General features: G+C 43.1%; 1 protein-coding gene across 1 annotated transcript in view; it reads right to left on the reverse strand.

Annotated features, from left to right (window-relative positions):
• LOC138433448 (stimulated by retinoic acid gene 6 protein-like) overlaps positions 1-25711 on the reverse strand; it is a 41417-nt gene that overhangs the window by 8543 nt on the left and 7163 nt on the right. Inside the window, exons 2-10 of the mRNA XM_069576126.1 lie at positions 19731-19806; positions 17855-17952; positions 16613-16743; positions 12462-12582; positions 10842-10887; positions 8325-8453; positions 7110-7180; positions 4711-4822; positions 1669-1816 (exon numbers count right to left, since the gene is read on the reverse strand). Of these exons, the coding sequence (XP_069432227.1) occupies positions 1669-1816; positions 4711-4822; positions 7110-7180; positions 8325-8453; positions 10842-10887; positions 12462-12582; positions 16613-16743; positions 17855-17952; positions 19731-19806 (932 nt within the window). The remainder of the gene's footprint in view (positions 1-1668; positions 1817-4710; positions 4823-7109; positions 7181-8324; positions 8454-10841; positions 10888-12461; positions 12583-16612; positions 16744-17854; positions 17953-19730; positions 19807-25711) is intronic.

Here is a 25711-nt window from a genome sequence, read left to right on the forward strand (position 1 = left end):
AGTAGGTGCAGAAAAAGCGTTTGAAAGAATCCAATACCTCTTTATAATTAAAATCACTGAATAAACTAGAAATGGAAGGACATTTCCTCAATTGGATAAAAAGCATCTGTAAAACCCCCACTGCTGATATCATACTTAATTGTGAAAAACTGCTTTCCCCTTAGGTTCAAGAATGAGAAAATCAGTATCTGCTCTCGCCAATTATATCCAATGTTGTACTGAAGGGTCTAGTCAGGGCAATTAGGCAAGAAAATGCAGCTAGACTGCAAAAGAAGAAATAAAACTATCTCTATTCACCAATGACATGTTCTTAGGTATAGAGAATCCTAGGGAATAAGCAAACAAAAGTAAAATGATTAATAAATGAGCTTGTAAGTTTGTAAGGCACAAGACCAATATATAAAAATCAATTCATCACTGTACCTAGCGATGTGTAATCTGAAAAATTGCATTTGAAATAGTATCACAAAGAATAAAATACTTACAACTTATACACTGAAAACTACAAAAGATTATTGAAATTAAAGACCTAAATTAATGGAAAAACATATCACTTTTATATATAGGATATTCTATGTGAATATGACAATACTCCTAAATTGACCTACAAATTCAAACCAATCCTCTGAAACTTCCAAAGCCATTTCTATATGAATTGACAAGCTAATCCTAAAATTCATATAAAAATGAAGGGACCCAGAATAGGCTATACAATCTTGAAAAAGAAGAACAAAATTGCATGACTCATATTTCTTGATTTCAATCTTACTATAAATCTACAGTAATAAGACTGTGGTATTTCTGTAAAGATAGACAAATAGTTGAATGGAATAAACTGAGAATCCGTAAGTAAATCCCCATTGTCAATAAATTTCCAACAGGTATGAAAAGTATTCATGGTCTTGACAGTTTAATGGGGAAGAAATATGCCTTCAATAAATATGTGTCCCTCCACCCAAAAGGATTCATGTGTTGAAATTCTAACCCACGATGTGATGGTATTTGGAGATGGAGCCTTTGGGAGGTGATTAGATTGTGAGGGTGCAGCCCTCATGATGGAATTAGTGCCCTTAAAAGAAGAGACATGAAGGAGTTTGCTTCCTCTCCCTATTCTCCACCCAGTATGTGAGCACACAAAGAGAAGGTGCCCATGTGCAAGTCAGGAAGCAGCTCTCCCAAGACACCAGATCTGCTAGCACCTTCAACTTCCCAGTCTCCAGAACTGTGAGAAATAAGCGTTGGTTGTTTATACCACACAGTCTATGGTAACTTGTTGCAGTAACCTGAACTAAGCAGAAATTAAATTTGAATGATATGAGTGAACTTTTCATATAATAATAAAGTCAAAACTTACTATTTTATCTTTTCCAAAGCGAAAAATATATGATGATTTTAGTTGTTTCCACTGACACCAAAAAAAGGTAAGCTTTTTAAGATGAGAACATTCTCAAGGCATATTCAATGCAGCCCCAAATAAGTTATAATAAAATGGCCTGTGTCTTGACCCCTTTTTCCTTCAAGTCAATCCAGGGAGGCATAGAATAAGTGAAACACAGATAAATGAAGACTAGCAGCAATAGTTACTATAGGTGTGCACCCACCACCAGTCACAAGTCCCTCCCTGTTCCATATAGAAGTGTCAGGAACAAAGGTGGAATATGGTTTTACCTTTGGTGATGTTAATCAGCTCTTTCACCTGCAGGAGGACTTGGGTCCCTGTCTTGTTCATGGAGGTGATGTAGCTCTCCAATTCACCTTCAAACACATCCAGCTCATCTCTCACATACACGAACACGCAGAACTCAATAACAATGAACTGAGGACACAGAGTAAGTATTTCAAGGTCTCACCTGAGTCCAGCTCGTTAAATGAAAAACATAGGGGTCAAAACTCTTTGAAGCTCAAAACTCAACTGAAATAGACTCTAGACACTTGCTTTACTGACATGAATGGGAATGTGACTCCTTTGGAGACAGGATTCAGCCCAAACTCTCTTCTTCACAAAATAGCATACAAGAGTAAATCCCAAAAGGGCTCAAGAAACTCTTCAGACATTAATTCAATCAGAGTGACATGAATGCCTAACTTTGAATAAGGGGTGACTTTATGGACAATTCCAGACATTTCTCACTGTTCTCCTTCTTGCATTTTGGCAGTGGCCAAACTGGAGGAGGTACTGTTTCCTGTATGCATGTCATGCTTGCTCCTCTCCTATCACCTTCTCATCCTGCCATCATGCCCCTGATCATCACGCCATTGCTTCTGGAGTTCCTGGTGCCATTTTACTTCATCAGCTGAATCCTGTGTCTCTCTGCATGTGGAGCTCAAATGCTACTATTGTCAGGCAGCTTCCCTACCCAGAGTAATTCACTAAATTTCTAGAACACTTTCACCTTTTCTTTTCCTCTGTTTAGATGGCAGTACTGCACACCATATCTTATCTTCTTCTCTTAGACCATGGGCTACTCCCACGCCAAGAGCTGCTGAATCAGCCCTCTTTTCTCTTCCAGGTCTTAACAAGGCACTTGGTAGGGAGCAGACACCTAATAAAGATTTAACGCACACAAAAACATCAAGTGATTTACTCACTGCTGCAGAGGACTCTAGTTAGTGGTCCATTAAAATCCATGCTTCCCTTCTTTGGGCACAAGGCTGGACTACATTTCCCAGCATCCCTTAGTTAGGTATGGCCACATGACAAGGACCTCACCAATGGAAAAAGAGTAGAAGGAACGTGTGCTGGGTCCACATGGCCTTTGAAGCCTCCCATATGCATTTCTCCACATGCTTTCTCCTTCTGCTGACTAGATGCAGAGGGTGAGGATTCTCAGGGACGATGAAGGTACACAGTGGAGAAACTAGTTATGGGACAACACAAAAGACTGCTTCCTCCCAAACCTGAACACCCACTCAACATTGTTAAGTGGGGCGGGGGGGGGGACATATATATATATATATATATATATATATATATATATATATATACACATACAGTGTTTTCACTGAAGTTTGGGGGTTTATGCAGTACCTCATCATAACCTAATGCTGTTAAGTCACTTCAGTTGTGTCTGACTCTGTGCGGCCCCATAGACGGCAACCCACCAGGCTCCCCCATCCCTAGGATTCTCCAGGCAAGAACACTGGAGTGGGTTACCATCTCCTTCTCCAATGCATGAAAGTGAAAAGTGAAAGTGAAGTCACTCAGTTGTGTCCGACTCTTTGCAACCCCATGGACTGCAGCCTACCAGGCTCCTTGGTCCATGGGATTTTCCAGGCAAGAATACTGGAGTGGGTTGCCATTGCCTTCTCTGCATCATAACCTAATACATTCACCTAAAAGTTATCACAAGACTAGTTCATATAGGTATCATCCTCATACATTTAAAATGAACAGAAGACAATTTGGCCATTTTCGTCTCTCCACTTTGACCCTGCTTTTAACTTGGACATTTTACCTCACTTAGCTCTGACCACATGAAATGCTTTGATTTTGTACTTTATTGATTTCTTGTTTTCAGTTTCATAAGTTTCTGCTCTACTTTTTATTATAATCCATCTATTTTTCTGCTTACTTTGTATTTAAACGTGCTCTTTTTTGTTTGTTTCCTAATGTGAAAGCTTAGATGATTGGTTTTAGATTTTTCTTCGTTTCTAATATATACATTCAATGCTACAAATTTGTTTTTAACCACTGCTTTTGCTGGGCTTCCCTGGTGGCTCAGCAGTAAAGAATCCACTGGCTAATGCAGGAGACCCATGTTCAATCCCTGCGTTGGGAAGATCCCCTGGAGAAGGAAATAGCAACCCACTCCAGTCTTGTCTGAGAAATCCCATGGACAGAGGAGCCTCGCAGGCTACAGTCCTGGAGTCACAAGAGTCAGACACGACTGAGCAACTTAACAACAATAACAACAACTGCTTTTGCTACCTGCCACAAATTTTGATAACTTGTGTTCTCCTTTTTCAAAATATTTCTAACTTGCCTTGATTTTTTTCTTTTGCTCATATGTTATTTAAAACTGTGTTGTTTTGATATCTACTCCTGGGGGATTTTCCGGTTATCGTTTTGTTATTGGTTTTTAATTTAATTCCATTTTGATTTGAGAGCAGACATTATGTGATTTTATTCTTTTACATTTATTAAATGTGTTTGATGGTTCAATATATAGTCTATCTTGTTGAATTTTCCATTTATTCTTGAGAAGAATATGCATTCTGCTGTTGTTGATGAAGTAATGTTTGGATTTCCAAAATATCCAGTTGATTGATGGCATCAACTACAATTCAGATTTTCTTACTTTGGCACTGGTTACCATGGGGTTTCTGCTCCATTCTGCCATGATCTTGTCTGTCTCTTCAATTTTAGGGGCAAAGCTTTGCCCCATAACCTCCCTGCTCTTAGAGATCTAATAAGAATTGTTGATTCTTCAGTTCGTTCAGATTTGTACTTGTTTCTAAAATGGAGTGGGATTTTGCAAGCTCTTTACAAGTGGAATTGTCAACCAGAAGTCTCTATAAATAATTAAATTATATTTATTACTAATATTCACTACATGAGTAAAAGTGTCCTTAGAGTCAAAATGGTGGGGTCAAAGAACTGTACTTCTTTGATTTACAGATACCCAGTTTTGACCCAGCTTTTAAAGAACAACCCTATCCTATCCCCACCCCATTTATACAGTACAAAGGGATTTACTTAGCTCTACTTACAAGGTACAGGCAGATGAAAGCCAACACAATGGTTCCAATCATCCTGCTTGGGAACTGAAAGTAGGGGTCCCACTCATATATCCTGGTTTGGAACCAAGACTTATTTCTTTCTCTGTGAATGAATAAACATCAAGAGAAGATAGGTTGTGATTGGTAAACAAATGCCTGATTCTTCTGAAAATAATGTCATTTCCTCTTGATCTTAGAGTTTAGTGAAGAGAAAGAGCACTGGAAGATTCCACAGTTGTCACCCTCCCCTTATTCTTCAGAACAGAGACTCAGTTTTATTCGGTACAGCAATTTACTAGATAAATGGCTATAGTTCTTGACCTTTCTTACAGCTAAGAGTGACCAAGACTAAACAGGCCAATGAGACATGAACAGAGGTGTGGGTGGGACTTGGAGAGGCTGGTCAGATGGAAGTGACACAGCTGGGAGGGCTTCCTTTGTCATTACTCATTTCTTGTGCCTGCCATTTGAAGGGCAGACATGGTGGCTGGTCCAGGTTGGAGCTCCAGCATCTATTCTGGACCAGCCTCCATGATAGCAACCCACTAAGTTATCAGAGGAGAAACACAGATGATGGGCAAACTGCCATGATGGGCAGTCCAGGGTAAGTATAGACTGCCTGCTTCCAGAATTCTTTTATATGAGAAAGAAAGAAATCTCTCTCTTGTTCGTGCCATGATTATTTCGCATTTTCTGCTACATGTTGCCAACTATATTTCTAACCAAAGAATTAACTTTGCAACTGTGTGACCCTGGATTAGACATATGCCTTCTCTGGGAAATATCTCCTTGTATACAGCGGCAGTGGCAGGGGTAGTTAACCTGAATGATCACTGAAGATAGGTGCTTTTTCCTGGCCAAGAGCTATGTCATCTTATATTGGTAACAGCACCTCAGTTCTTCCCTGGGTCTATACTCTTCCCTACCAGCAGTCCTGGCGGCTAAGTGAGGCTGAACCACTTCTTAGGTCCAGTGGTGAACATGTGACCCCGGTTTGCATGCGTGCATGCTAAGTCACTTCAGTCAAATCCAACTCTGGAACCCCACGGACTGTAGCCCACCAGGCTCCCCTGTCCATGGGATTTTCCAGGCAAGAATACTAGAGTGGGTTGCTGTGCCCTCCTTCAGAGGATCTCCCTGGCCCAGGGATTGAACCTGGGTCTTTTATGTCTCCTACATTTTCAGGCAGGCTCCTTACCACTGATGCTACCTGGGAAGCTCCTGACTCTGGTTTAACAATCTGTTTACTCCAATCACCTACACAAAGTAATTGTTTCTGGTATGGCATGTGGTCCAACTTGATCCGATGAAACACATTCATGGGAATTTTGTTAGAATTACTTAGAAGAAAACACTTTTTTCTGTGAGCTAAGCCAGAAGGGTAAAAGCTTAGAGATTCTGGTCTCTTGATTAAGGTGAAAGAGAAGAGTGAAAAGCTGGCTTAAAACTCAATATTCAAAAAATGAAGATCAAGTCCCATCACTCCATGGCAAATAGATGGGGAAAAAGTGGAAATAGTGACAGATTTTATTTTCTTGGGCTCCAAAATCACTACAGATGGTGATTGCAGCCATGAAATTAAAAGACACTTCCTCTTTGAAATAAAAGCTTTGACAAAACAAAACAGAGTATTAAAAAGCAGAGATATCATTCTGCCAACAAAGGACCATATAGCCAAGCTATGGTTTTTCTAGTAGTCATGTGTGGATGTGAGAGTTGGACCATAAAGAAGGCTGAGCGCTGAAGAACTCATGCTTTTGAACTGTAGTTCTGGAGAATGCTCTTGAGAGTCCCTTGGACTGCAAGGAGATCAAACCAGTCAATCCTAAAGGAGATCAGTCCTGAATATTCATTGGAAGGACTGATGCTGAAGTTGAAGCTCCAATACTTTGGCCACCTGATGTGAAGAGCCAACTCACTGGAAAAGACCCTGATGCTGGGAAAAATTGAGGGCAGGAGGAGAAGGGGATGACAGAGGATGAGATGGTTGGATGGCATCAACAGCTCAACAGACATGAGTTTGAGTAAGCTCCTGAAGGTAGTAAAGGACAGGGGAGCCTGGCGTGCTGCAGTCTGTGGGGTCACAAAGAGTCAGATATGACTCCGACTGAACAATAAAAGCAGAGAAATGAGGCAAAGAGGCCTAGTTCTGATGACATCAATCAAACCCCTGGATCCATCTGTGTCTGAAACTGATGACCTTTAGACTTTTTAATTATGTAAGGCCATAACTTTTCTTTTTCTCTTTACACCCGTTTGAATTGAGTTTCCGTTATTAACAAACAAGTGGCCCCTAAAATAGTGCTGTTCCAGTCATCTCCAGGTCTCTGACATGTCAGAATTCATCAATATTTGTGCAAACACAGCGGGGCAAATAGAACTGTGCTTACTGAAGGGGGCACTTCCTCAGGATCTGCTTGACGTGCTCTGCCTGGTGAACTTCCAGGAAAGGTTTTTCTTCCTGTGAGAAAAGAAAGAGGTTGATGCTTTGGCTCAGAAAGTCTTATTAGAGTTTTTGTCTCTCTGAAGGACTGTTGCCTTCAGGCCAGGATTTGGGATAAAACTTGGCTATTTTCAACTGAACCATTCCCAGACACCTGTCATTTATTGAAGAGACAATAGTGTCCCATTTCCTGTTTACCTAATACTTGCTTTCAAGAAATGCTAGAGGCCTGACCTTCCCTGACTCTTCTGTTTCCTGTTTATAGCAGCTTTTGTTTTGTGAAGTTGATTTCCTTCTGAGATTTGGTGATTTCTCATCATAGTTCAAAATACTATTTCAGGAATGAAATGCTCCACATCCCAGCATTTAATTTTTTATGAAAAGAACTCTCTCTTGCTTATTTCAGCAACACAATAATAGTAAAGGACTTCTATACCACACTTTCAACAATGGATAGATAACCCAGTCAGAAAATCAGTAAGGTAACAACAGACTTGAACAACGCTATAGACCAAATAGAGCACGCAGACACTTACAGAACATTCCGTATAACACCAACAGAATACATATTCTTTTCACAAACATTTTCTAGGCTAGAGCACATGTCTGGCCACAAACAAGACTTAAATTTAAGAAGATTGTAATCATACCAGGCATAATTTCTGACCACAAAAAGGTAGACACTAATAATAGGAGGAAAATTCACAAACAGTACATTCTTGAGCAACCAATGGATCAAATAAAAAAGTCAAAAGGGAAATTAAAAATTACCTTGAAGCACGTGAAAATAGAAATGCAACATATAAAAACTTATGGGATGCAGCAAAAGCAGTTCTAAGAGGAACTGCTTAGCAGGTATTTATAGCAGTAAATACCTACATGAAGAAAAGAAAAAAGATCTCACATAAACAACCTAACTTTTTACCTCAAGGGACTAGAAGAAGGAGCACAAGGGGGAAGATAGGGCCTCAATGACCAAACTCTCTGGGTTCCAGTTCTGTCTCTGCTACAGACTAGCTATTGACCTTGGGCAATGCGATTGATGTCTCCAGGTCCAAGTTTCCTAATACAGAGAGGGAAAAGTAATAGTAGTACCTACCTCACAGGGCTGTTAGGGAAACAGCCTGCCAGGGCACACATGGTATTTTTACTTAGTACTCACCATCTGGAGCTCCCAGCCCATGTGGACCCTCAGAGATTTGACAAATATGTGCAGGAAGCGGCCCAGCAGGAAGGCTAGGCAGAGCAACGAGGGCCAGTAGAACATGACAGTCTCGTAATTCCCCACGAACTGCAACGGAAGCAGAGCAGGGGGCATGGGCTCTAGGGAGGGCTGGGCTAGGCCACTGGGGAGGCTGTGCACAGGAATCTGCCTGTCCCAGCCTGCGCCCACCAGGGCCCACTCTCTCAGAGCTTGGTGGTCAGCAGCCAATCCCCTCCCCACCCCACCCCCCACCCCGCAACCCCACTTCATCAGAACAAGCAGCAGATTTGGAGTCCAGCAGCCCTGGACTTGAGTCTTAGGCCCCCACTTAATTTTCTACAAAGGGTTTCCATGGGTTTTTTTCTGATTGCATATCTTTTTGGTGGCATGGCATGGCTTGCAGGGATCTTAGTTCCCCAAAGGGATTGAACCTGTGCCCCCTACAGTGCAAGCACAGAGCCCTAACCACAGGACTGCCAGGGAATTCCCCTGATTACGTATTAAATGTTCCTTTTGGAAAACACACACGAGAGAGAGGAAGGGTGGGGGGGGGGGAATAGACAGAGACAGAAAGATAAAGGGGAGGAAGAAGGAGGGGTGTGGAGCAGAAGAGGGAGCGGGAGAAGAAGAAAAGGAAGGAAAGAAGGGAGGAAGGGCCTGTGAGTGTCATCATGCTGGGAGCATCACAAGCTCCCAAAAGTAACAGCTCTCTCAGAATGGTGCTAATAGTTTTTATGTTATTAGCTTCATTTTGATAAAAACATTTTTTTCACTCTTTTAAGATAAATAATATTGTTACTTATCTTTCATAATTTATAGGTTAGTTTCCTTTTTTTTATGTTTCCAGAGTATTCTTCCCACCCTTGGGAAATCAGAGTTTTGATACAGGGATGTTAGGGCGGGGTTAGACACATTCTGAGATGCAGGGGCTGATGTCTTCATCTTCCAATGTATGCTTATATCTGAGACTTAGTCTTTGCAGTATTAATATTTCATTGTGTTTTTTAATTATCTATATCCATATAGCTATATCTGGGCTTCCCTGGTGGCTCAAATGGTAAAGAATCTGCCTGCAATGCAGGAGACCCAGGTTCAGTCCCTGGGTTGGGAAGATCCCTGATGGCTACGCACTCCAGTATTCTGGCCCAGAGAATTCCACGGACAGAGGAGCCTGGTGAGCTACAGTCCACGGGGTCACAAAAAGTCAGACACGACTGAAGCGACTTAGCACATAGAACACAAATTTTATCTAAATTTCCCCTTAGAATTTGACATTTTAGACCCTTTCCAATGTCTCATTTTTATAAACAATGTTTCCATAAATACATTTGAAAACATGAGAACAGGTCTTCATTACTTCCTTAGTCTGGATTTCAGTCCCATGATTGTTAATTATTAAGTCATGTCAGCCCCTAGCCTTACTTTCCTATCAACGAACTGGGTATGAATGGCACTAACACACTGGCTGCCTAGTATCCTGGGAATTCTCCAGTTAGTGATTGGGAATGAGCCTAGAACCATGCCTGACACATAGCAGTTCTTGCTGTTAGAGATTCTGAGCACAGAAGTAAGACCCTGCTGTCTCATCCAATTAACCATGAACATTTTGAATTACAAGAGAACTTCCAGAAGACTGAAAGTTCTCCACGACTCCAAAGAAAATACCTGTGCTCTGGAACCTCAGGCACTGTGAGCAATGGGAAGAAGGGCTTCTTTTGGGACAGAGATCCACCAGAATGCCCTCAATCCTGTGGCAGAGATGCAGAGGGAAGGTCTGACCTACACACCTCATTTTCTAATCTGGTTCCCCCAGACTCTCTTTACCACACTCCTTAATCCTCCATAGTTACTAAAGCCCAGGAAAGGCTTTGGCAAGGCTCCCATGGGCTCCTGGCCCAGGTGGCCTCCTTAAACTCCTCTCACCCACCTAGTAAGCCTCCTGGCTGCAACATGATACCTCTCTTTCATCTTGCTTACTTTCCTGGGTATAGGGCTGAAAAGATAAACCAGCTTCCTATAATTCTGGGGTGGACAATGCATGGCAAAGCAACAAAGGGTACATTGAGTCCATTTGTCTCATTTTATAGACCAGAGAAACTGAGGCTACATACAGGAATGGAAAAAAAAGGAGCTTTGAAGTCAGCCAGACTTGGTCTTTACTCCCAAATCTATTGCTTCTCAAGAGTTACATAATATACTTGTGCCTCAGTTTCCTCACCTATAAAATGGGTTTGCTGAGAGCTTCCCTCCCTTGAGGGGCCACTATGGGCATCAACTGTGAGGACATATCCTGTGAATGACACCTGATCAACACAAGATGCTCTGCAAATGGAGGCATCAGGAATGGCTCCAACTCCCTTGTGTCCACATGAGGAAGCTGGAGCCCAGAGTGGCAAAGCCTTGTCCCAGGTCACAGAGCGAGCTGGCCATAGTGATAGGGCTGAACTACTTAAATACAATTCAGTGGGGACTCACCTGCCCATGGGGACACTGTATGATGTAAAGGGTGGTGACCACAAACCTGCAGGACAGAAACAGGGTTGGAGTCCTGGGGTCCTTCCCAGCACAGCCCCTGTGAAAACAGCTCAGATTCCACCTGCCTGGAGGCCTCTCCCCATCCTTCTGGGAGGACTGGTTCCCAGGACTCCGTGTGCATCTCACCCAGATCAGGCACCTAGCTCATGCCTAGCTACATGCACGCTACATTCATTTAACACATCCTCACACACTCCTGGAGTCCACAATAGCAGAGCAGGGAGACAGACAGTTCTCCTCCTCTCTCCCTTCATCACTCGGGAGACTGAAGCCCAGAGAGGGAAAAGGATCCATCTAGAGTCACACTCAGAGCCAAGACCAAGTCTCCCAACCCTGGGACTGAGGCTTTTCCTGCCTGGCCTTGTCTGTAAACACCCCTCTGAGGAATAAGCCTCAAGTGTTCCCCCCAACTGGTCATGTTCAGTCTTGGTGCCCATACTCCTACAGCACACAAGCTGCTAAATGCTTCTGGCCACCTTTTCCTCACCAGCTCAGAGTCTGCCAGAGGCTGTTAAGATGATATTACTCCATGTCTAACCCTTAATACCCTGTCTTCTAATTTTTTAAAATCAAGCCACTAATTAGCAAGCTATTTAACAAACTCTGGAATTGTAGCTATCAGGGTATCATTTGCTTGAGAGTTCCCTCCACTTGTTTTCACACTAGGTCCGGGACCCCTGCTCCACAGGAAATGCTGTATGGGAAACAAGCCCACTAAGGGGGTTGCAGGCAATGAAATGAGCTTGAGGGCTGGAGAGTAGAAGTGTTCATGGGATTACTCAGCCAGAAATATTCTCCAGGACCAGCTCTGTGCTGGTTCGGCATCAGAGCTGAGGGCACAGAGCTCAAGAGGAGGGTGAGAAAGCGCCCACGTCTAGGGGTGATGATACATAAAGGATGAGCATATGCCCATCACCCGGCCAAGGGGGAGGACGCTCCACACAGGGAAGAGCAACACGCAGACGGAGAGGCCAGAACGTACGGTCCATGATGGTCTGTTTCGTCTTCCAGTGCATTCCCTGGATCACAGTGGGATATTTGCTGAATGAAGAAGTGGATGGATGAAGAAATGAATTCAGGAGCCTTGCATGACTGGAGGTGTGTGTTAGAGACCATCAGGCATGGAGAGACGGGGATAGGCCAGACTGCGATGGCCCCAAATACCCCGTTAAGGCCCCTGCACTTTCTCCTGGGCTCCCAGGGAAGTGACAACAGCAAGGAGAAGTCACATCCAAATGGGACTCCTGCTTCTACCTGTGGGTCTACTGACGGCAGTTGACAGAAGTGAGTTTTTCTACAACCCTGACTTCTGGGAATATTCTAATCATGGGCAGGCTCTTGTGGAGCTGACAGAATGCAGACTGACCTTTCTGAAGCCTCAAGCGCAGTCCCAAGGAGGGGCCACGGTGGGCCTGGGACCAATGATTCCACCCACCCCGAGCCTCAGTTCTGGGCAAGGTGTCCTCCAAGAGAGTTCTCAGGTCACCACCAGCACTTTGCCCAGAGTTTAGCCATGGCCAAACAAACTGCTGGAGGGGAGGCAGACAGAGTCCATCTTACCAGACAAGAGAATAGCTGAAGCCCAGGACGGAGCTGACCAGCCCGAACTCCGATGAGAGGCAGGCGAAAAAGGGGAAGTGGGACAGGCCAACTTCGATGCCACCAATCAGAAGCACAAAGGCTGGGAGAGAAGGGCCAGAGACTGTGTGAGTTCCTCTTCTCATAAGCTCAGGGGAGACTCAGGTCAGCTATGGGGCTTCATGTGACTTGCAGTCACAGATCTCAGGACTCAGGGAGATGAGTGAATAAGTCCCAGATTAGCCCAAGGAGGAATGCAGGGATGTCTGTCATGTATTTATGTTACAGAGCCTTCCTGGTACCTCTCCCATGGCAGGCACTGGGCTAACTATTGAGATGAAGACGACTTGGCCCCTGGCCTTCATTAGCTCACGGTATGATGGGCAGAAACAGACAACGTAAATGAGCAATCACTGCAAGTAGAGCCCCATAAAGCATACCATAGCAACACAGAGAGCAGGGATGAGCTGTGTTTTAAAACCTCTTCTAAAGTATTATATTTATACACTGTACCCTTAAGGCAATGATAATATTAATGCTGTCACTGACTAGTCCTCAGACGGTCTAACAAATCCAGTAAAATGTAAATGGGCAAGGTGTCCCTTCTAAGTGTCTGCTTTGGGCTGGGGCGTAGAACAGGCATCAAGGATACAGGAGGAATGAACAAAGTTCTTGCTTTAAGATACTTACAATACAATAGAGAAGACAAGGAGGAAAGCAAGTGATGTGATGTGTATGATAGTAGAGGCATATTCAGCGTGCTCTGAGGGCAAGAAGAGGAAATCATGGACCTCACCTAGGGTCTGAGCATGAGGGAAGGCATTCTGGAGGTGATGACATTTAGCAAGGCCATTAAATATAAGAAGGAGTTTGTAGGATGGCGAGAAGGAGGAAAGTAAGGACATTCCTCACTCAAAGGATGGGAGATGGTTGGTTGGGGTGGTCCGTGTTTCTGTGAATGTGAGTGGTAGAAGATGGGCAGGTAAGGGACAATATAAAAGGAATAACTGCTGTGAGGTTAGAAGCTGCAAGAGCATAATTTTTAAATTTACCCGAATTCACCCACCAGGAAAGCAGAGTGAATAAGATAGCAAAATCATAAACCCACAAACATCTACAACAAATCTAAGTGACAAGACCCATTTGATATCAACATCAGATTAAGAGGAAGCAGACAGCAGACAATAGGGTCTTTGAAAGCCCAAGAACAGAACCAAAGTTGCCAACAGATATTCACAGGAAATTGAAGCTGAAATAACAGCAGAAAATGGGCAAGGTGCTGAAGGTCATGATTCACAGGTGAGAATCAGCAGACCTTGGTGTTAGTAAGTCTGAAGATGCTGGATCTATTGCAACCCATGAACTCACTATACTAAATATCCAAGTCCCCTCCCAGGACAAGTCCAGGGTGACAGAGAAACTGTTGGCAGTAGGAATTCAAAATGAAAAGAATAAGAACATTAGGAGCTGGGAAGTAGTGAGTCCAGACAAAAGTGGAGGGGAGAAGTCAACTCAGAAAATGTACGGTTACAATGATTATAAAATCATTTAATGTACGGTTATAATGATTTCAAAATCATTTTGTGAAAACAGAAGAGGGAACCCTTGAACCGTGAAGCAAGAAACAATGTTCTGGCCCCGCCAGATGTTCAACATATTCGTTTTCAAGGAAACACAGGTCAAGACAACAGTCAGATAATACTTCACACCTACTCAAATGCCTCTATCTTTTTAAAATGAAAATAGCAAGTATTGGATAGGATGTGGAGAAATTAGAACCTTCACACCTTACAGGTCAATGGAACCAAACGGAGAGCCCAGAAATAGACCCATACACATGTGTAGTCAATCAATTTTCAACAAAGCTGCAAAGGCAGTTTAGTGGGCAAAGAGTAGGTTTTTGCAACGAGGAGTGTTGCAAATAAATGGATAGTCAAAGGCAAAAAAAAAAAAAAAAAAAGAGAGAGAGAGAAATTCATTCCACACCTTACACTATAAGCAAAAAATTAATATGTATTATAGACTTATATGCAAGACAACACAAGACTAAAACCTCGAGAAAGAACAAATAAGAAAATCTAAGTGATCTTAGATTAGGCAAAGATTTCTTATATGATACCATAAAAAGAAAAATGAAAATATTAAACTTCCTCAAAATTGTAAATGGAAGCTCTTCAAAAGACACTGTCGATAGAATGAAAACACAAGTCACAGATTGGGTGAAAATACTTGCAATTCATACATCTGATAAAGCACTTATATACAGAGTATATTAAAAAGAAAACTCTCAAAACTCAACAATAAGAAAACAAAAAACACCCCAATTTTTTAAAGTAGGCAAATGATTGAACAGACAATTCATCAAAGAAGGTAGAGGGATAGCAAATAAGCATGAAAATATGCTCAACATCATTAGTCATTACAAAAGTGCAAATTAAAACCACAATAAGATACCACTACATGCTTCTTAGAATGGCTAAAATTAAAAAGACTGACCATGTGTTGTCAAAAACAAAGAGAAACTGAAACTCTCAAACACTGAGGAAGGTAATCAAAACTGGAAAAAATCACTTTGAAAAATAGTCTGACAGTTTCTTTAAAAATATAATCTACTTCATGGTCTTAACAATCCAGACATCCACTCATAGGTGTTTATCCAAGAAAAATGGAAACATACAAGGACTTGTAATCCTTTTAGCAGCTCTATTTGTAATAGCCAAAAACTGAAAATAAATCAAATGTCTGTCAACTGGTGAATGGGTAAACAAACTGTGGTCTCTCCATATAGTGGAACACTACTCAGAAATTAAAAAGGAATGATTTTTGATACATGCTAAACATGTATGGATCTCAAAATAATGATGCTGGAGGGTGAAAGAAAACAGATCACTCCCCTAAGGAGAGGGGGAAAGTGCATTACATGTGATTCCATTTATATAATTGCCTGAGGCTGGGGGTGATGACAAGATACAGGTGGGAATAAGACAGTACAAAGGGGAAAAAGTTAACTCTGGGGTTCATCATGATGATTGTGGTAATGATTTCATAGATGCAAATATTTGCCATGAGCTTTCCAGGTGGCTGAGTGGTAAAGAATCCGCCTGCCAATGCAGGAGACTCAGGTTCAATCTCTGGATTGGGAAGATCCTCTGGAAAAGAAAATGGCAACCCCCTCCAGTATTCTTGCCTGAGAAATCCCATGGATAAAGGAGCCTGGTAGGCTGCAGTCCATGGGGTTGCAAAAGACATGACTGAGTGACCAAACAACAAATCTTAGCTTATATACTTCTAAGAGATACATCATTTTGGTTTTAATTTTCATCAAAAACTCTTAAAAACTAAGGAGATATTACATGTATAATATCATATAAGAAACGAATTGCCAGTCTAGGTTCGATGCATGATACAGGATGCTTGGGGCTGGTGCATTGGGATGACCCAGAGGAATGGTAGGGGGACGGAGGTGGGAGGGGGGTTCAGGACTGGGAACACGTGTACACCCGTGGCAGATTCATGTTGATGTATGGCAAAACCAATACAATATTGTAAACTGAAAATAATAATAATAATAATAAATTTTTTAAAAATTAAAAAAATAATAAAAATTTTAAAATTTTAAAAAAGAAGTAGAAAAAAAAAACTAAGGAGATACTGTAGGCGTTTGCTCATAGAGGACTGGAACTCAGGAGAGAGAACTGAACAGGACAGGAGAGGTTTGGGAGTCATTAGATTAGGGATGATTGAACTGTTGGAGAGCCCAGGGCATGGGGAACAAAGAGGCCTCAGATCAATGGCCAGAAAAGTAAACACAGTTCTTTGAGGAAGCATCTGAATGCTTACTGATAGCAAGAAGGCAGTCATAGCTATCACTCAGGAGAGATGTTTAGTGCAGGTGACAGAGAAGCTACCCTCTGAGCCTTCATTCTACTATGTCTAAAGAACCTCTGAATCTAACTGGGAGAAAATGCCCGCAAATGAGCTTTGAAACCCTGTGGGCTCAACATTGACCTTGGGTAAGTAATAAGCTGAAAAGAATGCTGACAGTCCACAAAGTGTGTCCCCTGACCCCAGAGAACCCCTGCCATGCGGTCTCTGAGCAATAATTTCCGCGGTGAAATTCCCAGCAGGTGTACCTTGGGCCCACTGCGGGACCATCAGGGGCTGGTAACCTTCTGAGAACAAGAACATGACCTTATTGGCTGTGGCCCCAAAGGCGACTCCATAGGACCATCGATTACTGAAAGTGCCCACGAAGTCCAGAGGTCTGTGAATAAGAGAAGCAAGTCATGAAGCCAGAAGTGACTCACTCCCACAGTTCATCTCCAAAGTTAACTGCCCCGTGCTGGGGAGGAATTATTGATTAGTGAATTATTCATTTCCTCGGTGGCTCAGCAGGAAAGAATCCGCCTGCAATGCAGGAGATGTGGGTTCAATTCTGGGTCTGGAAGATCCCCTGGAGAAGGAAATGGCAACCGACTCCAGTATTTTGGCCTGGGAAATCCCATGGACAGAAGAGCCTGGTGGGCTACAGTCCATGGGGTCGTAAAAGAGTTGGACACGACTTAGAGATGAAACAACAACATATCCTGAGGCCCTCTGTGCAGATCTTGGGGCTCAATGTGGATTCAGGGTACTGACGTGAGGGAGACAAAATCCTTGCCCTGGAGAAGTTCCAAGTCTGGGGAGCAAAAGCAAGGACGTCAGCAGCCATGACAGCAAGCAAAATGGGCAAGCGACTCACTTCTCTGAGCCTGAGCTTATTCACCCATCACATGAGGATAACCACCTCTACCTTGTTGGGGTTCATCAGAGTAATGTAGTTAAAGCAGATGGTTCAGCGCCTGGGTCACAGTCAGTGTGCAATAAATGTTAACTATATCACCAATATTATTATTACTTACAGGGTGATGAGGCAGAGATGTGAAAATTAGAACTCAAGGAAAAATGTGGTAAAGGGAGCAGAGATTCAGAATGGCAGAGCCAGAAAGGCCCTGAAATCTGCCTGGACCACCCAGCTCTCCTGGGACGTGGCTCATGCCTCCATCCCAACAAGGAAGCTTGCTGCCACCAGTGACAGGGAACTCTCCCCTCTGCTTTCTGGAATAGCCATGGTGCTGAGCATGGGAAGACCTTTCCCACAGTGAGCTGAGCCTCCTTGAGATGTTTTAAGCATACCTGGGCAGCCCTGGGTGCTGAGGGCACAATGGCTTGGAACTGCATTCTGAATTCTCTGGGCATTGGGTGGGTTGGGGAAGGGAGGGGCAAGGCTCTTCTTGGTGGGGAGGTAGCTAGGAGTTAGCCTGGCCTTACAAATGGTGTTGGTCCCAAACACAGAGTATCCGCAAGCTGTAGTTAGGAACCTTGGCTCAACTCACATGATCATTCCGAAGCGGTTCCGCAGAAGGTAAGTGTCATCTCTCTCTCTGTGTTGCTCTCTTCTTTGGAGAAAGGACAAGACCAAAATGATGAAAAACTACAGGAAGAGAAGATGAGTTTGCCATCAGGGAGTGTTCATCCTCAGACCCTCTGTGCCCTTACTGAAGGAGAGTGTGTGGGTGAGCAGGGCACTCAGAATGTCTAGGACTCAAACTCCAGACTCAGGGAGCTGGCTGTGTGCACCCCTAAGCTTCCAGAATGTTTTGTACTGAGCTTCCTTTTGTGTTGCCCTGAATGGACATGGGTTCAAATCTTTCTTTCCCACTCACTGGCTTGAAGGGGGACTTAACTTCTCTGAATCTCAGTGTCCTCTTCTGTAAACAAACAAACAAACAAACAAACAAACAAACAAACAAACAAACAGATAATTGTTAGGTGGCAAATCCTTCTTTGCTTTTTATTCCTGTGATTCAGTCATCTCTCCGATACTTGATGCCCCTTTCCTGTTTTCCTTTTACTAGAAGTATCCCAAGAATTATCAACACTTGCCATCTCCATTTCCTGACCTCTCACTTGCTCTTCGACCCCCTAACCTGGCTTCTGCCACCATCACTCCACGGAAGCAGTGCTGGTCAAAGCCACTAATTACCACCTTGTTGCTCAACCCAAACATAAACATTTAGCCAGGTCTGCTTGGCCTCTCAGCAGCATCACTGTTGACCTTTTCCTCCTCTTTGAAATACTCTCCTCTCTATGCTTCTGTCAGCCACACTTTTCTGGTTTTCTTTCAGTACTTCTCAGTCTCCTTTGCTGGATCATTCTTTACCCAGCCGCTGGATGTGGAGGTCCTCAGGGTTCACCCAAGGACCGCTCCTCTCACTCCCTGACTCTCTCTTCCTCAGTGATCCTACCCGTGTCCATGCTTTCCATGGCCACCAAATACATAGAAGACTCACAAACTTAAGTTTCCAGCCCAGACTTGGTCCAGAATTGTATGTCCAACTGCACAGTTAGTATTTCTTTTTGATGTGTTGAATGCTTCTTAAATTCAGTTTGTCTTAAACGGAACTCATGAGTTTCCTCCCTGTCCTGTTCCTTTACCCACACCAAACTTGGATCTCTTCTAATTTTCCTTAACAAGTGGATGGCAAATACCACCATCCTTCCAACTGCAAATCAGAAACCGAAGAGTCATTCTCTCCCTTACCTCTCTAAACAACCTGTTAGTAGGTCCTACTGATTTCACCTTCTGAACATCTCAAGTTGACCCCCATCATCTAGGGTGATGTAAAATTACCTCAGCTGGACCTCTGCAACCACCCCCTCATTGGTCTTCCTCCCTCCTCTCTTGCTTGCTTCCAACCAGATCCCCAATTGCAACCAAAGTGATCATTGCAACACATAAATCTGATCCCACCATACTCAGGCCAGAAATCCTCCAATTACTCCCCATCGTATTCAGAACAAAGACAAATCTCCTGCACACAGAACCTGGCCCTGCCCCACCTCCCCAGACACTTCTACCTCATTCTCCACTCCAGCCACACTTGCCTTCTCAGCTCCTCACAATCTCCATGTTCCCTCCCCCCATGGAGCCTTTGCACAACCTCTCCTCTTTGCTTGAAATGTTCTTTACTACATCTTCCAACAGACCTTAGCTCCAGCATTGCTTCCTCAGAAAAACCTATTTTGACTTCCCTACAAGTCAGTGTTCCTGACTCTTGGGACCTTCAAAGCCTTCTTCTGCCTGTGTTTTTGGTGCATAATGTAAGTCAGCAAGTCTCTGCTGACCTATTCAGACCCCTGTGGAAGCCCTGTGTATGGGGGGTGGCTCCCCTTCTCTCCCCTCACTGACCCTCCTCTGCCTTCACTTACTGATGGGATGAGGGAGTAATGGAGGAAGAGCTCCATGTCCACTGAGCTGTCACAAGTGCCATTTAGCTGCCTGGTCCTGAAAAACAGCCAAAATACTCATTCATATCATCAGTCACTGTTGCGTTCAATGACCCTTCAGCCTTGAGCATCACTGTCAGGAATTTGACTTGTAGCTCACTGAGATCATCTGATCTTTTTTAACGTCACTTTCTGAGTCAGTGCTGCTCACCTGTGATGTGTCTTCCCTAAGTGGATTAATCTTCTTTCACAACTCTTTCTCCAGCTTAATTATCTACACAACTGTCCTACTGACTGGCTCTAACTCCTTCTTTTCTTGGTAACATAGTCCAGGACAGATTCAGGTTTCCTTGGAGCCCAAAGCTTATCATTTGGATGCCCTTTTCAAATAAAACTACAAAAATATCTTACCTGCTCATATTTTAAAGAAAACACATCACCATGTAAACAGTTAACCAAGGTGCCTCCCACCCTCCCAGAACCTTGGTAGGGTCCTGCAAGTGAGAGGTCCTGAGATTTAAGCTCCAGAAACTTTACAGGAAAGCAGTCTTTCGACATGGTTTTTCGTAATCAGAGGACAAGAAGCATCTGCTCACTCTGATTCACTGCTGGGCTACTGGGGCAGGACAGCAGTCATCTGGATGGCAGGCTATGGACTTTGTCCTCTCCAGACCTCACAGCCTGCAGGACAGGGCTGCTGGGTCTCCTGTCTGAAACACATGACAGCAGGCTTGTGGCCTCTCTTTGAGAGGGACCTGCTCCTCTTGGGGTCCCAGCACAGTTCTTCTCGCCACTCTGACTTGCACTGTACCACCTCAGCACATGCTCACCCTCCAGATCCTTGCTCACTCTGTGCCCCACTCCTGCAGCTTCCATCTGGCCATTCCCCAGACTTCCCTCCTGGCCAGCTTTCCCCTCAGAAGTCTCAGGGAAACCCATGAACATAACGCGTGTGTTGGTGCTAAGTCACTTCAGTCATGTCCGACTCTTTGCAACCCTGTAGACCGTATACAGCCTGACAGCCTCCTCTGTCTGTGGGATTCTCCAGGCAAGAATACTGGAGCAGGTTGCCATGCCCTCCTCTGGGGAATCTTCTCCACCTAGAGATCGAACCCACATCTCTTGTTTCCTGCATTGGCAAGCGGGTTCTTTACCACTACTGCCACCTGGGAAGCCGGAGCATAACATATTCCCTTGAAATTCTTTGCGATTCCGGTACTCCATGGTGATGTCTAAACCTTAGGACTGAAATATCCTAGAAGTGTTGGGGTAGTGGCGGTGGGGACTCATGCCGTTAGAAATGTGATAGAACTGTAAAAGTCAACTCCATTTTTTGGAAGGTAAATTGAGCACATACATCAATCTCCCCATCTTACACAAAAGCCTCAAAATTTAAAAGAAAGGAAAAAGTAGCCCTATTTGAAAGCAGGAAAGAAGTCTATCAGAAGACGCTGAATGATGGAGTGCAATTAGGACAAGATCAAAGAGAGGAAGCATCAGCCAGCATGGCTGCAGACTGGGACCACGAAGAAAGTGCTCTGCATCCACATGCAAGAGGCTGACACAGGTGGGGGCTGCTGACAGACCACAGAATGAAGAGTCGGGGGCGACAGACCCAAGTGTCCTCTCACCACGGTGATCAGCCAGGGGCAGGGGAGTTTATCTCTCTGGGAATAGTATGCATGCGTCAGAGAGAAAAGGCAGTGCCCAGATCACAGGTGGCACCTGGGAGGGACCAGGCTCTTTGGAAGAAGATCGGCTGCTGAGGTACCCCATCTATCGGCACTTCCCACCTCTGCCCTGCTGCACGGAAAGCACACTTTAGTATTAGCTGCTGCGGCAGCTGCCACGCACACCCCAATAAATATCCCAGTGGAAAGCTCTATCACAAAGATAAGTACCCAATCCAGAGCCATCAAACATGAGGAAAGATTACACTATGAAAGGGAGCCAAAAATTCAACAGACAGGGGTGCTTACTCCTGAGGAAATGAAGCTAATACAGAACTTTTTTGAGACACAGTGTAGAGGAAATTGTCCACAAGAAGAATGAGCATAGGAGAAAGTTGTTGTTGTTGTTTAGTCGCTAAGCCATGTCCAACTCTTGGCGACTCCAGTGGGCTGTAGCCCGCCAGACTCTTTTGTCCATTGGATTTCCCAGGCAAGAATACTGGAGTGGGTGGTCATTTCCTTCTCCAGGGGATTTTCTTGACCCAGGGATCAGACCTGTATCTCCTGCATTGCAGGCTGATTCTTTACCACTGAGCCACCAGGGAAGCCCCCTAGGAAGAAGTAGAGGGATGCAAAAAGTCACAATAAGCAAAGAAATTAGCAAAACTTCCCATTATTCCCGAGCACAGAATTTTAAACACACACACATATATATTAACACACACATTGTTAGAAACACAAGGACTCGAAAAGACCCTTTCTAAAAGAAATACTGGAGAAAATTCTCAATTAAGAAGAAAAACAAATCTAGGAGGAAGGGGAAGGATTTAAAAACAACAACAAATGGGGGAATTAGGGGGGAAATATCTAGATAAGTGATTATTGCAAAATAAAATGTTTGAAATGTCAATTTGGAGTTGAAATACCAGATGATACCTCACATGGAAGGGTAGGAACATGTGTAGATATAAAGGGAAGTGAAATGAGGACCAAGTTGTTGTCATGTTTAGGAGGATGGTGTAGAAATATGTTTTATTTTTCTGGGATTTATAAGTAAAATATAATTCTAAGTAAGTATGTTAAAAGTCCACAGTTAGCTACCAGAAGGATATAAATGGAAAGCAAATCAATGTACTAAAAAGTGAATATGAAGAAATAAAAATTCAATCACTCCAGTAAAGCACAGGAAAAGAAAAAAAATGAAATAAAGACCCAAATTGAAACACCACAAGAACAAAACTGTCCAAAGAGTAGTAAGCCACCAGCAAGGGAAGAAATACAAACATTCAATAAATTCTTAAAATTTCAACTAGTGATAAAAGGAGAAATTAGGATGAAATGCTGCCTTATCTATTTTTAGTGTTTAGCTGTTTGCATGGCTGCACGGGGTGTTAGCTGCTGCATGCGGGGTCTTTAGTCTCTGATACAGCATGTAGGATCTTCAGTTGCAGCATGTCAACTCTAAGTTGGGACATGTGGGATTTTGTTCCCTGACCAGGGATTGAACCTGGGTCCCCTGCATTGGGAGCATGGAATATTAGCCACCGGACTGTTGCCCTAATGATCCGGGAGCGAGCGACGAGAATGAAGACAGAACAGGAAATCTGGTGCAATGGGTCAGGGGACCCGACCTCTATTGGACTGAGGGAGTAATTTTGATTAATGGTTCCTATGCAATTGTATGGGACTGGTCCCCAAAGGGGTATGCAATCTCTAATCGCTCTCATCAAAATCAGTCCTACAGTCCTCACAGAAGGCTGCATTGGCAGGTGCATAAAGTCTTAGACCATACTAATATTACCACTCATTCAGATCATCCAATTATATGGCATATTAGTGGCATGTCACCCCCCTTTCCACAGTTGGATAAAGGAAGAGGGCAAGGAGAGATTTGGAGATTGGCTTTAAGTCTTAAAAAATTCCAAATTTGGGATGGACATTATTCCGATAAAACTCATTATTTATTGACATTTAATACCAGTACCAGCTGGACATTTTATATTCAGTCTTGCGTGAGAAATTCTTATGTGCTCTTGAAAGGAACAATTTCTATCAATGAAAGTGTACAAGAACTTTCTCGCCAGGATTGCAAATTATATACTTGCTGAAATTCTTCACTTTATAATTCTAATCACTCATTTGTTATATTAAGAAGGAGATTGGGAATATGGCTTCCAGTAAATCAAACCAGACCTTGGGAAGGCTCTCCTAAAACACACACGCTCTTTTAAAGGTTATGAAGAAAGTACTACAACGTTCCAAAAAGTTTATTGGACTCCTTATAGCAACTATTGTGGGAATTATTGCTATAGCCCTGACCGCAGCAGTAGCTGGAGTGACATTGCATCAAACTATACAAACGACTGCATTTGTACAGCGGCGGCACCAAGAGGCAAGTTCTGCCTGGGGAAGTGAAATCCACATAGGCCAAGAAATTAACGAACGATTGATGCATTTAGAAAATGCCATTCTCCTACTAGGGGACGAACTACAAAATTTTAAATCACAAATTCATCTTAAGTGTGATTGGAATATCTATTTTGTGTCACACCTCGTAAATATAATCAAAGTGCATATACTTGGGATCAATTATTTAAACATTTGAGGGGACATGTTCATAATAGTTTATCCTTAGATATTTCCCAATTATGGCTACTATTTCTAATATGCAGAATGCTCACTTATAATTACTCCCAGAAACTGATTTATTTGAAGAAATTGAGAAAAGCTTATATAAACTTAACTCCATGATGTGGATTAAAACTTCAGGAGGAGGATTGCTTGGTACTATAATATCAGGATGTATGTTTTTAACTGTTTTGTGTCTAGTCAGATGCATGAGAATTGATGAAGAAAAAGTTGCTCAGACGGCGTCTCTACTCCTGAAAAAACAAAAGGGGGGAAGATGTAGTGGGAATTCCTAACAATGTACTTTCACAGCCTTGAGAAATTCCACAGAAATAGCACCTGGAAAAACAGCATATATTAAGAAACTGTGTTAATGATTATCTTTCATGTTTTTCTTAAGAATAATCTTGATACAACCCCCCAAGGCCAGACCCAGAAGGGAGTATGACTGGGATCATGAAAGCATGGACCTTGTAACTTTGGGTCAGTGTCAGGCATGAACGCTGCCTACGCACTTGCTGATTGTTTCTGAGACTAGCCCAAAAGCGAGAGGTCTGGGGTAAAAACAAGGAGATCTGGACTATGTCAGTGCAGTGTCTTGGGAAAGATAAGATAAAAAAAGTCCTGTAGTCTGCAATTTGGAATAAAAGCTGGACTCAGAGTGGACTCTGCACCTCAGTCCAATAGAGGCTGCAGGTCCCCTGACCCATTGCATCAGATTTTGTGTTCTATCTTCATTCTCGTCACTTGCTTCCGGACCATTAGGACAACACTGGACCTCCAGGGAAGACCCTGTCTTATCTATTAGAGTGGGAGTTATTGACAATACTACTCAGAATTACTGAAGGTCAAGACAAGTTGGTATTCATTTACTGATAATCAAAGTGCAAGGAGATATAGCCATTCTGAGGATTAACTTTGCAATATATACCGAGCGCTGTTAAAATGCAGCAATTCCACTTCTGGGAATTCTAATTCTAAAAAATATACACTAAGGAAATAATCAGAGAGATGACTGGGGACATGTACTAGAATGCTAAAAATTTCATTCTTCCTCCCTCCCTCCTATGTGTGCTTAACATTTTAAATGTAATATATGCTTACTGTAAAATGTTCAGAATATTTACAAATGTAAAAAGTACTAATAAAAACCCTTTTCCCTTCCGTAATTGTTTTTTAACCTGTAGTTTCAAGCAAAAATGGGATCAGACTCAAGTTGTCTGATGTGATTGATTTCTTCATTTAATCAATAAAAGAAAGGGAAAGATTTTTATTATTAAGAAGGGCAATTTCTCATGTCAGAATATACAGACCCACAGATCTCTTTCTGTGGGGTGACTCTGCCTGCACATACTCACTGCTGGACCTGCCTCCTGCTTGGAGGGCTGAGAGGAGGGTTAGTCTGGCAGTGGCTAGAAGCAGGTGAGCTCAGAGAGAGTGGAGAGTGGAGCTCTCTAAATAAGGGCTCTATCTATGCATCCCCTCCAGCATGAACAGGTGACCTTGACTTGGGGTCAACCCAAGTTAGAAGGCCACTGAGACCCCCTTCTTGGTCTCTGAGACTCACACTACTTCCTAATGGGTCCAGGGCTGTTGGGGCAGATCTGTTGAGGGGTGAACCACAAAACAGCACCCCCAAATGTAGAAAATCTAATTTCCATAGAT

This window comes from Ovis canadensis, chromosome 2 (assembly GCF_042477335.2).
Source record: "Ovis canadensis isolate MfBH-ARS-UI-01 breed Bighorn chromosome 2, ARS-UI_OviCan_v2, whole genome shotgun sequence".
Classification (NCBI taxonomy): domain Eukaryota; kingdom Metazoa; phylum Chordata; class Mammalia; order Artiodactyla; family Bovidae; genus Ovis; species Ovis canadensis.